This window comes from Peromyscus maniculatus, chromosome 4 (assembly GCF_049852395.1).
Source record: "Peromyscus maniculatus bairdii isolate BWxNUB_F1_BW_parent chromosome 4, HU_Pman_BW_mat_3.1, whole genome shotgun sequence".
Classification (NCBI taxonomy): Eukaryota; Metazoa; Chordata; class Mammalia; order Rodentia; family Cricetidae; genus Peromyscus; species Peromyscus maniculatus.
The window spans coordinates 78,849,418-78,863,922 of record NC_134855.1 but is presented as its reverse complement, the minus strand read 5'-3'; the positions used below and the strand labels follow the sequence as shown (position 1 = coordinate 78,863,922).

General features: G+C 46.4%; 1 protein-coding gene across 2 annotated transcripts in view; it reads right to left on the bottom strand.

Annotated features, from left to right (window-relative positions):
• The window catches only part of Slc1a2 (solute carrier family 1 member 2), a 132,822-nt gene extending 119,538 nt beyond the window's left edge, over positions 1–13,284 (bottom strand). Inside the window, exon 1 of one of the 2 annotated variants that reach the window (XM_076570165.1) lies at positions 12,292–13,284. In XM_076570165.1, coding sequence (XP_076426280.1) covers positions 12,292–12,308 — 17 coding nt within the window. In that variant the 5' untranslated portion in view covers positions 12,309–13,284. The remainder of the gene's footprint in view (positions 1–12,291) is intronic. The other variant, XM_016002204.3, reaches the window with a different exon arrangement.
• Positions 13,285–14,505: the final 1,221 nt, after the last annotated feature.

Sequence of the window (14,505 nt, the reverse complement as noted above, 5' to 3'; positions counted from 1 at the left end):
ACCCTCAAACTAAGACAGAGGACCCAAGGTGCAGCTCTGCTGCCCTGTGTGTCACATTTCCTGTTCACCACCTCTTCTTGATTACCACTCCGAATAACAATTACAGTAATAAATTGTAATAATAATAGTAACAACTTTGGGGTGGAGGGATGTCTCAGGCATTGAGAGTATTTAAGGAATTCGCGGAGGATCCAGGTTCAGTTCCCAGCACTCATGTCTGACAGCTGACAACCACCTGTAGCTTGAGCTTCAGGGAACCTAATGTCCTATTCTGAAGACACCTGAACACACTTGAGCACACACACACACACACACACACACACACGCACGCACTCACGCATACCCGAACACACATACATTTATACATAAAAACAAACCTTTAAAAAATGTCTTTCGTTCATTTTCTCTCTCTCTACCAGTTCAAAACCTCCATCAGCAGCATGACAGAGCCATCACTGTGCTGACTCTGGTCTGGCAAAGATGGCCTTGGAACTGATTCATCCAATGGCCACTTTGCAAAACTTGCCTTTTCAGTACGTCTGTAACAGGCGACATCATCAGCCACTCTGAGACACCGAGTCCCTTCTGATCCTTACATCCCAACGTATCCCAGCTTTAATGTCCCTCATCCCCAACCTTTACAGACACTACAGCTCACCGGGGTCCTTCCTCGGTGCCATTCTTAATCCGTGTCATGATCAGTCAGGATGAGTCTGTTTACCTTTCCCATCACAGTCGCACTCCATAAAGACTAGGATTCTCACGTGAGCGTTTCTGCCTGCTGTTCCACAAACACGAAACTGTTAACCCAGCACACGAGATAAGTTCCTTATCTTCTTCTCCCTTTATGAGGTCCATCCCTCCCCTGAATTTCTTCTCTGCACTCATCCTACCCCCATTTGCTTCAACCAGAAATCTGAGAGCTAGCTTTCTCCTCTCCTTGCCTCCATAGGCACTTGGTCATTGAGTACTCCTAACAGCACCAGAATATTCATGCCATGCCCTAATTCTCCCCACTCTCTCCTTAACTTGTCCACCTAAACCATCACTGTTATCTTCTCACTGGTCTGGATGACCATGCTTCTGCCCACTCAGAACCCACCAACATCATTATCGTAATAAAGACTCAGCAAAAACCCACATGTCTAAAAGAGACTGGTTAAATGGATTATTACATAACCATTCTGTGATCTACTATTAGGTATTGAAATACATGTTTTATATGTAGCATGTACATAAGTATACCTTTATATACATATGTACCACAAACTTAAACAACTGAAAGCATTGGGTGAACAGACAGACAGATTCAGCGGTTTGTACAGAATGTCCAAATTCGCATATTAAGGTTAAGATGTTTACATATGCATAGAAAAATGTTCCAAACATGAAGATTTCAAGAAGACAAGATCAGAGTGGGAGATATGCTTTGCCTTTATGCCCTCCTATGATATATGAGGCTTATATGTTTGCTTTTAAGAATGTCCATACTTTGTCTTATAGGGGGAATGGTAAAATTTTTGTTAAAAATAATTTTTGACAGTGACAACCAATTCTTTCAGACCTATCCAAGCCTTTCAGACCTATATGTTATTTCTATATTCAAAATATACTAAGTGTAGATTGAATCTAATCAGTGACCTCTTTACCAAAATCCTGGAAATGCGCACCACATCTATCTTCCATGGCAGGAGTGGGTGTTACTTATTTAGAAGAGGTGTGGAGAAGGAAGGAAGGCGATATCTAATGAGAGCAGCCAGCTGGCTTTGGTTTCTGTTGTCCTGCAGTTGTGACTCCTTGAACTGAGTTGTGCTGCTGAAAACACATAGTGACCACCAGTGCCATAGACTCGGAACACAGCTGAGGGACATGAGGAAATAAAGGGACACCCACAGAGGTATCCTCTCAAGGACTTGGGGTGTGCACAAAAGTGTTCTTCTATCTCAGGAAACATCTTACTATTCACCCATGGAACCGAGGGGGAAATGCAGAGGTGACTTTGCAGATGTTGACAAAATGCCCAGTGTGGGTCACTAGAACAGCACAGCAGATACTCCAGAAGGGGCTCACCAGTTTATGGCTCACTCTCCTCAGGATGAGGACTCCGGGGATAACACCGGGGGGTGGGGGGGGGTGGGGGGGGGTGGGCGGGAAACAGCTGCTGTCGAGGCTGCAATCGTCGAGAGCAGTTATACACTGGCTCTGCGATTTATTGTTATTTCTGGCCCAGCTCATTAAATTCACCATTCCAGACAGGAGTCAGACAAATGGAACCCCAGTTGATTTCTCTCTCTAGGACATTCCAGATAGCATCTTCCCACTGGGCCGGGCTTCCTCAGAAGGACTTGAGCTGATGGCTGGCGGGGTGGGGGGTGGGGGTGGGGTGGGGAGTGTTATAGCTAAAGCTAAGGAAGATGACAACCTCCAATAGTCCCTATTTCCTCCCTAGGGATTCATGCCCCCTTCCATTTCCCCCTTACCACACCCTGCTTTCAAGGTATAGTTTGGTGGATTGGCTGAATTACTTTTAATTGTAATTGACAAATAGTTCTATGTACTTTGGGCATGCAATGAGGTTTCAGTATGTATATATTACTAAACGACTAACTCAAGTTAATTAGCACACTGATTATCTTGCATATTTTTTTTCTAGTAACCAGACTTAGACTACAGTCCTAGCAATTTTTAAATACACAATACATTGTTGTTAGCTGTGGTCCCTGTGTTGTGATCTGGGAACTCGGGACAGGGAGATGGCTTAGCAAGTAATGTGCTTACGGCACACATCTGGGGACGCCTAGCACACACCTGGGGACCCCTAGCACACACAAAAAGGCTGAGTAGAACAGGTGTGGTAGCTGTTTGTAATCCCAGCACTTGGTGGGCCTGGACAGGGGATCCTTGGAGTATCTAGCCGAATTAGTGAGTTCTGGGTTCAAGCGAGAGACCCTGCTTCACTATAATAGGTGGAAAGCAATTGAGAAAGACACCCAACATCAACCTTGGAACAGCACACACATACACACACACACACACACACACACACACACACACACACACACACACGTGTGCCTTTGAACTTACTTATCCTGTCTACCAGAAATTTTGGAAATTTTGTATTTATTAACTGGCATAGCATATCCTTTTGCTACAGATGATAGCATTGAGGAGGAGGCTGTCATCTACTTCAATACACAGATTGAAGGCAGCTGAACTGATTATGTTGTTGTTTCCCAAACACTTATATGAGAAGGGAAGTAGCTACTGTAGTACACTACCCAATGCCCAGGCCTTCAACTTCAGAAAAATGGCAAAAAAAAAAGGGGAGGGGGGATTCATTGGCTTAGTTGTTAAGAGAATTAGATGGACAACTCTTGGCTGTGGCTCTTTCCAAACCCTTCATTTTACCCACATAGAGCCATGCCCCTGCCCCATCACAGCTCCACTGAATGGCTGGCTAATGCAGGGTAGAAAACGCATCTTTCCTCAGTCAGGGGGCATTCAGAAGTGCTCTAGATCATCCTGTAGGGGGGATGAGGCCTTGGTTGAGTTTCCACTTCTCCATCTGCCTTCTCCTCCTGCTTCCTTTACCCCATCTAGGGGCTTTTAGCCAACTCCATAGACTTCCCGTAAACTGCACACTCATCAGCCTCCAGCTCAGACCCTGCTCTCTGTGACCCACCAGCATCAATATTCCAAACCCAACATGTCAAGGCCTATGGAAAAATCCAAACCCAAGTGGGTTAGCTCAGATAAACTCGCTCAGTAATCAGTTTTTTATTTGAAATGCTTGCAATTAATCTGTGGCCACAGCACCTAATTTCATCTGAAATGGTTATGGTCATGATCTTAAAACCAACGTTTACCTCAATGCTACAAGTCCATGGTGATTTCAAAATGTTGGCTAATGGATGACTTTGAATTTCAAGAAGACACTGGGAATTAGATTCGGTCTATAATTCTGTCACTCTCGAATCCATTCTTAGAAGTTGGTTCCATTTTTATTCTTGGCATTTGTTTTCTAGACCACATGTTGCATAGAAATATAAACAACAAGAGCTGAAGCCATTTCCAGTGCCATCCATCCCTATGGGACACCTGAGCTGTATACTGTCAAGTGATGCCCATCCATTTCCACCCTAAGTGAGCACTTCGCTCAGAATGGCTTCCCCCTACTTTTCTGTAAAATCTGGCCATCAAATCCCAACTGGCTATTTAAGTAAAGACTGAAATAAAAACAAGCAAACAAACAGACCACTAAGGTCTGGGAGGCTGACTTCCCCTGGCACTTAATAGGGGATGCTCTCCTTCCGCCCTGTGTCCTTTCGCCTTATCTCCCCTCAGCACTGCTGCCTTGTTTGAAAGCCCTCTGGTCTGATGTCCACAAACTGGAATGCGACAATAGTCGGCCATTACCTAAGCTTCCTCTTACGTCGTTTTACAGCGCCATTTTCTCCGAAGCATCCTTATTGGAGATAAGCTCATCTCTTTCCTTCTTGTGCATAACCTATGACATTTGTCAGAATCTCGTTTTTTCTTTGGGGGCGCTTGCTTTCTCTTATCAAAATGACTGGAGACACACACTCACAAAACTGGGGGAAAAAAGAAAAGGAAGGAAGGTTTATTAAAGTTGGAGGAAATGGAGGGGGGTAATTGTGAAATGTTCAAAATGCTACATTAGATGACAAAGGGGGAGGGGCTTGGAACCCAGTGACAGCATTTAATCAAAACTTCTCTAAGTCTCAGTGTCTATCTATAAAACGAGCACAATATTATGAGCTTTTTCCAAGATTAAATTAAGTCATAGACATGCAGTCATGGGAAGCTGGAATAAAACTAAACGAACGTCCCTACTTAGATCTGTCTAGGGTGACATCTTCCATCACTCCAGTGTATGACAATTGTCTCGTGACTATCAGACTGTGTGTGTGGTGGAGCGAGTCTGTTTAATCAAAAGGGAATGGGGTGCGGTGCTGTTCTGTGCTCTGCCCTGCTGTGGGACCTGGGATTTCCTAGGGGCGGAAGGGCTTCCAAAGGGACTCAACATTTCCACAGACACTCACTGCTCTTACTGACCCCTGCTGGGTGATCAGCAAACTCTGTTCTCTTTAAAAAGGGGTGGGGGGTGGTTTGGGGTGGGGGTGGGAGGCAAGGGGCCAGAGAGACAGAATAGTGAGCAAGAGTACTTGCTGTTCTTCCCAAGGACTAGAGTTCAGACCCTAGCAGCCATGCTGGGTCATTTACAACAGCTTAACTCTATCTCCAGGGAATCCAATGCCCTCTTCTGACTGTCTCCATCATGGGCACACATGTGGCAGACACCCAAACACGCACAGATACAGATAAAAAAAAATAAATAAATCTTAAAAACATGTCACACAGATTTAGCCTCTGAGTCCTTGCCAATTCAGAGAGTGTCCGGAGAGTCATCACTATTTGCACTGGGCAAAGTAAATGACATCCAGAAACTGAATAGGTTAAGTCACTGTCCACATAACCACATTTGATGACTGCTCAGCTACGTTTGCCTCAAAGAAGCACAGAGGCTCAGCCTAGCGATTGGCCCGCATGATCCTCCCAGGGCAGTTTGAATGCACTGTGTAGAGATGAGGCAATGCCATTAGCTTTGTTGAAATCAATAATTATGGAGGAACCCTATTAAGAGCAACTCAGGGCAAAGTTTAAGCCGATAGCAAGAAGTGGTTAGGGGAAGGAGTGGTTACGGGTTACAAGAAAGAAGTTGGGGGCTGAGGAGATGGTATAGAGGTTTCTGTTCTTGCAGTGAACCTGAGTTCTGTTCCCAGCACCTACCATGGTCACTCACACCATCTCCATTTCTAGTTCCAGGGTACCCAATGACCTCTTCTGACTTCTGTGGGCACCAAACACACATCATACACACACACACACACACACACACACACACACACACACACACACACACAGGGAGAGAGAGAGAAAGAGAGAGAGGGGGGAGGAGAGGGAGGGAGAGAGAGAGAGACAGGCATTTGTACACATAAAATAAGAAAAAACAAAACGTTTAAAGTGTCTGGAATTACATGGTATTCTGACAAAGTCTTCCAAACTCAAACTGTAAAAGCACTTAGGCATAGTATATGGATGTATACCATGTATGTGTATATATACAATAATATATGGTAACAATGTGGGTTCCAAGCTTGCACTCTCGGTTACTGTCCCAGAGAGGTAAGGTATTGTGCACAGAACATGAGCGACATGCCCTCCCAACAACGGTGCCCCACCTGAATGACATGCCCTGTCTCTGGGTTCTGTCCATGCCTCATCTAGCTAACCACTGCCACGGAGAGGAAGGAATGTGACCCACTAGTTAAAGGCTCCATGACCCAGGATCACTGAATTTAAGGTCTAAGAAATTTGGGGCAAATTACTAAATTATTTTATGGCACGGTTGCTATATCTGGAAAAACAGGACTAATAATGATGTTTGCTATAGCATATACTATAAGAATTAAGTAAATTTGTAGATACAAAGTGCTTTAAAAATTGTTAAAGCTGTGGGGCCTGCTGGATGGCACAGGCCTGTAATCCCAGCTCCTAGAGAAGCTAAAGCAGAAGGGATAGCAAGTCCAAGGCTATAAGTGAGTTCAAGGCCAGCCTGAACAACTTAGTGAAATTTTGTTTAAAAACTGGGCGGGGGAAAGGGGGGGATGAAAAGAGAGAATGGAATGTAGCTCAAAGGTAGAATGTTTGCTGTCAGATGCAGTCTCTAGTATCAAACACACACTCATACATGCAGGAATACAAACATATACACCCACACATACACAAGATATTGGCTTATAATCACATAATAAATGTATTAAGACAGAAAAGTGAATTCTTTGTCAACAGATTTCCAATTTTCTAGAGCAGCTAAAGTCAGGAATTAGGGACTAGAAAGACAGCTCAGCAGTTAAGACCTCTGGCTGCTCTTCCAGAGGACCCAGGTTTGATTCCAAGCACCCACATGGCAACTCACAACAACCTGTAACTACAGTTCCAGGGGATCTGACACCCTCTTCTGGCCTCCATGGCATGCATGTAGTGCACAGATATACCTGCAATCCAAACACCCAAACACATAAAACAAAAAGAAAAATTCAAAATTAGGAATTGTTTTCCAAGTAGGCAAATAATTTGAACATTTTCAAAATCCACTGAGAGCCGAAATAAGAACACACTTCTGGGCCACATGTGGTCTGTAGTGTCCAGCACCTCACATTCAACGCTACACAGGAAGCAAAGCCAAGGCAAACAGAGGCTCTGAATCTGTCTCCAGTTCCATGATCCTGAGAGAAAGCAGAGGCTGGAGACCAGGAGTGGGAGCATGTGATTCAAAGTCCTGTGACAGATTAGGAACAGCAAATGACAGATGGTCGTCCTGACCAATGTAACAAAAGAAAGTCCCGCCTGCCATTTAAATGAATCTGTTAATATACATGACACACAGGGACAATATCTACATCTTTGTCCCCAAGGACCTCATACAAGGTCCTTGTCATCATCCATCCTAGAGGGGACTGGGGTTGACACAGATCGAGTCCAGCTGCCCAAGTGGAGTTCATTCCCTTCCTTCTCTGTTCAAAGGCCAGCCCTTGCTCAATGAGTCCATAATCCAAGGCAGCTGGCGACATCACCCAAAACTCCAGCTGACAGTTCTGCTGTCAGTGACCACATCTGCTTGTCTAAGTGAGGCATTAAGTAAACAGATGAAAGAAAATATCAGTGCCGTTGAGAAATAATCTTGAAAATGCAGCAAAACTATGAAAACAAAGGTATACCCTTGAAAAGGTGAAGAGTCTGCTTTCCCTGGCTGTCAATATAGCCGAGGCCCATTGTCTTCTCTGATGTTATTTGAAGCCAAGCAGACAGGTTCATAGTGAGATATCAGTCGTTGTCTCCTCCGCTGATGAATATGCAGCCCATCTGCCTCCAATCAATAAGAGAGCACGTGGAGATGGAGCCAGTGAGATATTTTTAAACACTCCCCCTAATTAATTCATTGTAAGGACGTGGCTCTGCAGGGTGAGGGGCGGGCAGCGGGAAGGGAGAGCCATCCCACAGCCCTGGTAAATAAAGAGATTTGCTGTAATCTGGATTCCAAACCCTTTCTCCGAAGCATGCCTCCTGCCCCACAACAAGCAGCTAAGGGCAGGGAAGGGGTGGCTGTGGGTAGGCAGACACTGTCTGCCATTTGTGAGATGTATTCTTCAAACCGTGAGGACAAGTTCTTGAAATGCAAACCTAACTAAGACTTTTTATCCTGAGATCTGTGCTTCTGCCTACTAATGCTAGAGGATTTTAAGCTATCCATGTTTCAGTAGATTAAAATAATGATAGCAGGCGATCAAAGTGAAGACTCCGTTCACTCCAAGAGACAAGGCAGTCCAGTGAGGGAAACAATTCACTATAGAAAACAATTGAGCTTGCCGTTACAGGGGGGAAATTCACACACCTTTACAGCTGATACAGCCATGAGGGAAGGTGCACAGGGCATTGTTAAGAAATTACTCTGTGTTTGAGCTCTGAACTGTGAAGCAGCCAGGCATATCTGGAACTGATACAGCACACTGACCCAGAGTTGCTGTGTGAATATTGTTTGTTTGTGTGGCCAGGTCCGACACATCACAAAATGTGGACGCCCAAGGAGAGGACGCCTCATTGTATGACAGAAAGGGGAAACAACGTGGCCATTCGGTTTGTAATAAGCTGCCATTTCTACTTTCCAAGTCTCATTTGGATTTAGAAATTGTTTCTGGAGAATTAAGCTTTCAACTGCTCACATGAGATTGCCTTGGTAAACGTGGAATGGCTTTATCATAGCTCCATTCATATCCATTTAGCCCTAGGAAGACAATTTCTATATTCTTGAAAACAAGAAATGAATTCCAGTGGAGCCTGAGGCATACAATACGCAAGCCCTTCTAGATACCATCTCCTCTGCCCTCCACTCACCCCGTAATAAGCCCACTCTACGAGCTCACCCCCCTGCTCCCTTTGATTTCATTTTCAGAGGAGGGGGGCGGGTAAGACACTCACTATGTTTAGCATCGTGCGCTGGGAATCATAAATTCAGGGGTCTCCCTTGGCAGGGCTTTTTTGCTGTCAGCAGTTTTCTGTTTCACTTGCTCTCAAAGTCAGACTGAAATCCAAGCCCTCCTGATTGGTGCAACCCTGACCCCTTGGCTCCTGGGAGCTGATCAGAAGATAGATTGCCAGGAGTCTCTGATATATGTGGAGACCTGGCCATCCCTGGCCCTCAGAAACATATTTCTAAAATGGTTGTCTCTTCAGCATCTGGCCACTCCACTTTGACCCAGTCAATAACAGACACTCGCTTGCCTGTCACCAGCGACTTATAATCTCTTTCCAATTTGGGTCAGGAACCTAAAAGCCATCTCAGTAATTCCAGCCATGCCTAGGACTCAGGAACAACAACAACAAAAGCCACGCAACTGTCAAAGGAACCTTGCTTTCATAGGAAAACCCTTCTCAGAACCTGGAAACTAGAAGAGTTCCTGCTGAATTTTACAAAAGCCACGCTGATATTCCCAGTGCAACATGATCAGAAACTTCAGGTAACCCAACAGTGGTAGGTATGGTCTATAAAAGGGCAAGGATCAAACACACCAGATATAAAATATTCTAAAGGGCAACTTGCCAGGGATGTACACAAAGATTTTAAAGGAAGCCGACAATAAGCACCAGCCATGCCTCTCATACTCATTCCTGACAACTGACATTTCCAGATGATACCCCAAAGCTCTGCCAAATCCCAGAATCTTCCTGGAAAGATGGCTTGACGTTGTACACAGTTTTTTGTTTTTGTTTTTGTTTTTTTGAGCCCTGAAGTCTATTTTCATTGGATTGCCTACTTCATAGAGCTATTGAAAGATGTGAATATAAAGATATACAAATAAGCTTTGAAACGAGTGCTAAACAGTTATATTTATTGCCTCTAATAATTCTATAAAGAGTAGTAATTAGCATATGCTGTTGTTGGCAACTTGATCACCAAATAAACATTCACCAGATCGATTGGTTTAATATACCATCCCACTCCCCCAGTATTTTGGAATAGAGTTGAGCTGAACATGTATAAACTGAAAGCATGTAATTACAGTGCTATTTTGGCATCCTTCTTAGCAATGTATATTTCAGAAAAAGAGCTTTAATATTGTTAGAAGACAAAGGCTAACAAAAGAGATCAGCTTGGGGACTCTTCCTGAATTTCCTTTTCAAGGTGCATTACCCAAAGATATCAGAAGGGGCAAATGGATCTCACCAACCCATGAAAACAACCTGGTAATAAAAGTCCTCCACTGGGAAAGCCTTCTGAAAGTCATCTCCAAGGCCATTTGTGTCTCTTTATCTCCACCAGGGAAGCTAGCAGGTGCATTCCACGCAGCAGAGATTCTGCAAAGGCTTCTGGGAGACAACAAGGGTTTTGAGAATGTCTCCAACTGACCAAATTACTGCTCCTAAATAATAACATATTTTTCTACATTTGTTTCTCAGTTTTCAGGGTTTTTTTTCCCCCTTATTCTTTCATCTCTTAAATACAAGTTCCTTTGACAATCATTTCCCAACCCTGCCCAATGCACCAGGATGGCACTAATTGGACTAGAGTTGGTTTTCAGTCCTGCAAATCACATCTGCTTTACGTTAAATGTCAAACCACTTGGCAGCTCTCACTTAGGATGAAGGAAAAGGCAGCACATTTGAGCAGTTGTATTGCTGTCTCTACCTTCTCCCTCTGGCCAGCAGAGTGGAGAGTAAGTTGGGTGCAGCATTTGGAAGACGATATTTTTTGAAGAGGTTTTCCAGCTGAGACTCTGAAGGCTGAAGTAATTGTAGAAGGCTCCTGTAGGTAGCCAGAAATACCTTTATACCTGTTCTAAGATGAAAGCCTTTTAAATCAAACACAGAGGAATGCTGATGTTAAGCTACATGGGTTCTTAATATTTAACTCTAAAGATGTGTCTGAACACAAGATACCACCTTCCTTGCAAACAAGTACCAATTTGGAGCATCTTTTTTTGGATAAGTAATCATTTCAAAGGTTCACCCTGGCAAATAGGGCGATGTGAAGAAATTCTGATGCCAGGCACCTTTGAAAGGACTCTAGGGAAGAGAGAAATAGATGAATGGGTTCTTTCTCTCAGATACAGTTTTAGAAGTATTTTCCTTGTCTGGGGTTGGAATCTAGAAGTCTGGCTGTGAACACCATCTTTCCACTCCTGCTTAGAGATCCACCACCCACCACCTCACTAAAAGCTTATGGAGCTGGTGATTTCTATCAAAAAATGCTCCAGAAAATACCAGAACCAGGGGCTCAGTGTAGAGTCCTGAGAAGTACCGGATACTTGCTTTGGACATCATGTGTGGATCCAGTGATCTCTTGCAAGCAGCTAGTGCCATTTTGTGAAATAACCTGAAAGATGGGGTCCCCGACCATTCTTTTGATTCACTCCTAGGCTCTGGAAAGCCTGAAAAGTTTTTGTTGGAGACAGGACCAGGATGCCTTGGTATGAGTCTTCAAGGGGCTCTGTTGCTCTTGCATCCCCCATGTCACCTATACTAAATACAGTTGTCTTTTTATATTACAGAAGTGATCACCATGACAACTGCAGCCTCAAGAGGCAACCCAAAGGCCACAGGCAAAATAAAGAAGCCAGTGATATTCCCAATAGAGTCTGGAAACTCTTGCCCTGTTTCAAGCTACAGGTTTTCTCCCCTCCTCTCGGGAAGCACCCAAATCTCTTCCACCCTTCCTTGCTGCTGGCCAGGGAGATTCCAACGTCCAAGGGCAAAGATCTCTTGGGCCAGGGCTCGCCCCCGCCCCCTACCCGCGCCCAAAGCCAGAGTTCAAAGCCAGGTGCTGCTCCTCGCCCCGCCCCGGGCTCTGGTACTGGCTCATTCATTCCAACCGGTCCCCACCTTGCAGCCCAGACAGTGTCTCCTGCACCACGGACAATCTTTTATTGCCTTTAAATCCCTGAAATAACCTCCAAAGGGTTTATTTTCACACTTTTTCACACCTCCATGGTACTTCGCCATTAGATCCAATTCTCTGCCTCCCGCATCCTCAAAGGACAGCTAATCCACCAAAGAAATCAGTCCCCTTCCCCACCATCTCCAGCCTGGCTGTCGCTCTGCCAGGGTTTCAGAGGTCCGGAGACACAGTTCTCTGTCCCCATCTGGGATAGGGCAGCACCACCCCGCGCGCGGCTCCCGCTTCCCAGCAGGTACCCAGAAAAACCCTCTCACCCTTCCGTTGATGCCATGGCGTGGGGAACGCCCCCTCCTCCCGGGCACGGTCTGGCGACGGTGGCGGCGAGCTGGGTGAGCCCCGAGTGCGGCGGGGAGCGGTATTTAACGGGCAGCCTCTCCCCGCCCTCGCACCCCCCTCCTGGGTAAGCCCTTTAGCGCCTGGCGCGCGCGGGAGGCTGCTGCGGGCGCTAATCCACGTCCCGGCTCTCCACCGCGCGCGGTCCACGTTCCCGTGCGCGGCTCGCGGCCAGCGCTCCGAGTGGCGCTGCGGGGATCCCACACTGGCTCCTGCGAGATCGCGCTGGCCGCAGGGCTGCAGGAACGCGCTCCGCGCGTCCCAGCCGCTACCTGTGTGTGTTTCACCCGGGGGCAAACCGGTGCGGCGAGTGGCCGGCACCGAGGGGCACCGGGGAAGACCGGGAGTGCGAGTGCGGGGGAGTGTGTGCGTGCGTGCGCGTGTGCTGGTGTGTGCGCGCCGGGGGAGGCGGTGGAGGCCGCTGCGCCCTGGCTCGGCGCCGGCCCGGGAGGGATTGTAAGGTTTAGCCCCGCCGGAGCTGGGGATTTGCAGGCGATCCCTCTCTATTTTTGTCCAGAGCTGACATCACCCGCGTCGCAGCCTGGGGCGACTTCTTTAACCGTCGCCCCTGCCCCCCATCTTCAGACGCTGTCCCTCCTCTGTCGTCCCTCCCCCACTAGCCTCCAGCCATAAATTAGCCAAGGGAAGAAAAAAAAAAAAGGCCCTCCGGTAGTCCGGGAACGCTTTGGACAGCCGGTGGCAGGAGCCCAGGATCTAAGGAGTCTCTATTGTTTCCTCTCGAGTCTGAGTGGCCCCGGGTCACCCTTTGCTGGGCCAAGAGCAGAGACCCGGGATGCCCCTCCGTCCCCAATCCTTGGAGAAGCCTTGGCGCTCCCCTTCTTTCTCTGGACACCTGCTTCGGCTCACATCGCACAGGCGGGCACACCCACCCTTATCATACCACTTCTGGGGTAGAGAGTACAACAGAATCCTAGCCGCAGAAACCCTCAGGTGGCCGGATGGAAGCGCGACCCAGCTGCGGGTTCTCCTTCACCAAGGCCCGAATAAATCTCGGGCATTAAATTATTCATCTAGATTAATATTAATGCGATTCCTCGGGGACAGGCGGGGTGTGAGGGAGGCCATAATTTCAGGGGGTTTGTTTTTTAATCCGAAAGAGGTCTGCCTGGAGGGCTCGGGCTAGGAAGGAGCAGAGAAACTGTCAGAACCGAGGGCTGGGGACACATCTCCACCCACCCGGCTCAGTTCTCCACAGGCCTCTAAGTCTAGGGGGCGGCGCGCAAAGACAGATGGGCTCCTGCAAGGGAGAGTCCAAGCCTCCTGCCCAGCTTTGCATAATAATGACAAGTTCCACGCAGCTTTTATTATCTCGGCGACTGGGACACAGCAGACACCTACAGCTCCGCCACCTGCTGACCGACTGTGTGGCCACCTGGGAGGCAATGCCTTCCTTTCCTGGGCTGGACAATGAGACTCAAAACAACCGCTTTTGCAGGGCCGTGATGAGAATTAAACAGACTATTCTGAAAGGTTTGCAAAGTGTAAACAAAGATGTCAAAAGGTGTGAGCCTGTCACTTGGCAGCTGTCAGGCTCTTCTGAGCTGCATCTCAGAACCCCAGCATTCTAATTTCTTTTCTGATTCTGCCTGGTCCGCTCCAGCGCTCCTAGCCCCAGGAGGAGCTCTTCTCTTCCATCTCCGCTTCTCTCCGTCAGCGGCAAACTCAAGATACCACCTTCAAATTCACCGTGGGAAGAAGATAAGTAACTGAATGAAAGACATTCAAAAAAAGGTTCAGCTAAACCAGGCATGGTGATGTATGCCTGTAATCTCTGCACTCAGCAGACTGAGGTGGGGAGTTCTCAGGTTCGAGACCAATCTGTGCTAGAGAGTAAACCCTTATCTCAGACACACACAAAAAAGAAAGAAAGAAAGAAAGAAAGAAAGAAAGAAAGAAAGAAAGAAAGAAAGAAAGAAAGAAAGAAAGAAAGAAAGAAAGAAAGAAAGAAAGAAAGAGAGAGAAAGAAAGAAGAAAGAAAGAAAAAGAAAAAAAGAAAGAAAGGAAGGAAGGAAGGAAGGAAGAAAGAAAGAGAAAGAAAGAAAGAAAGAAAGAAAGAAAGAAAGAAAGAAAGAAAGAAAGAAAGAAAGAAAGAAAGAAAGAAAGAAAGAAAGAAG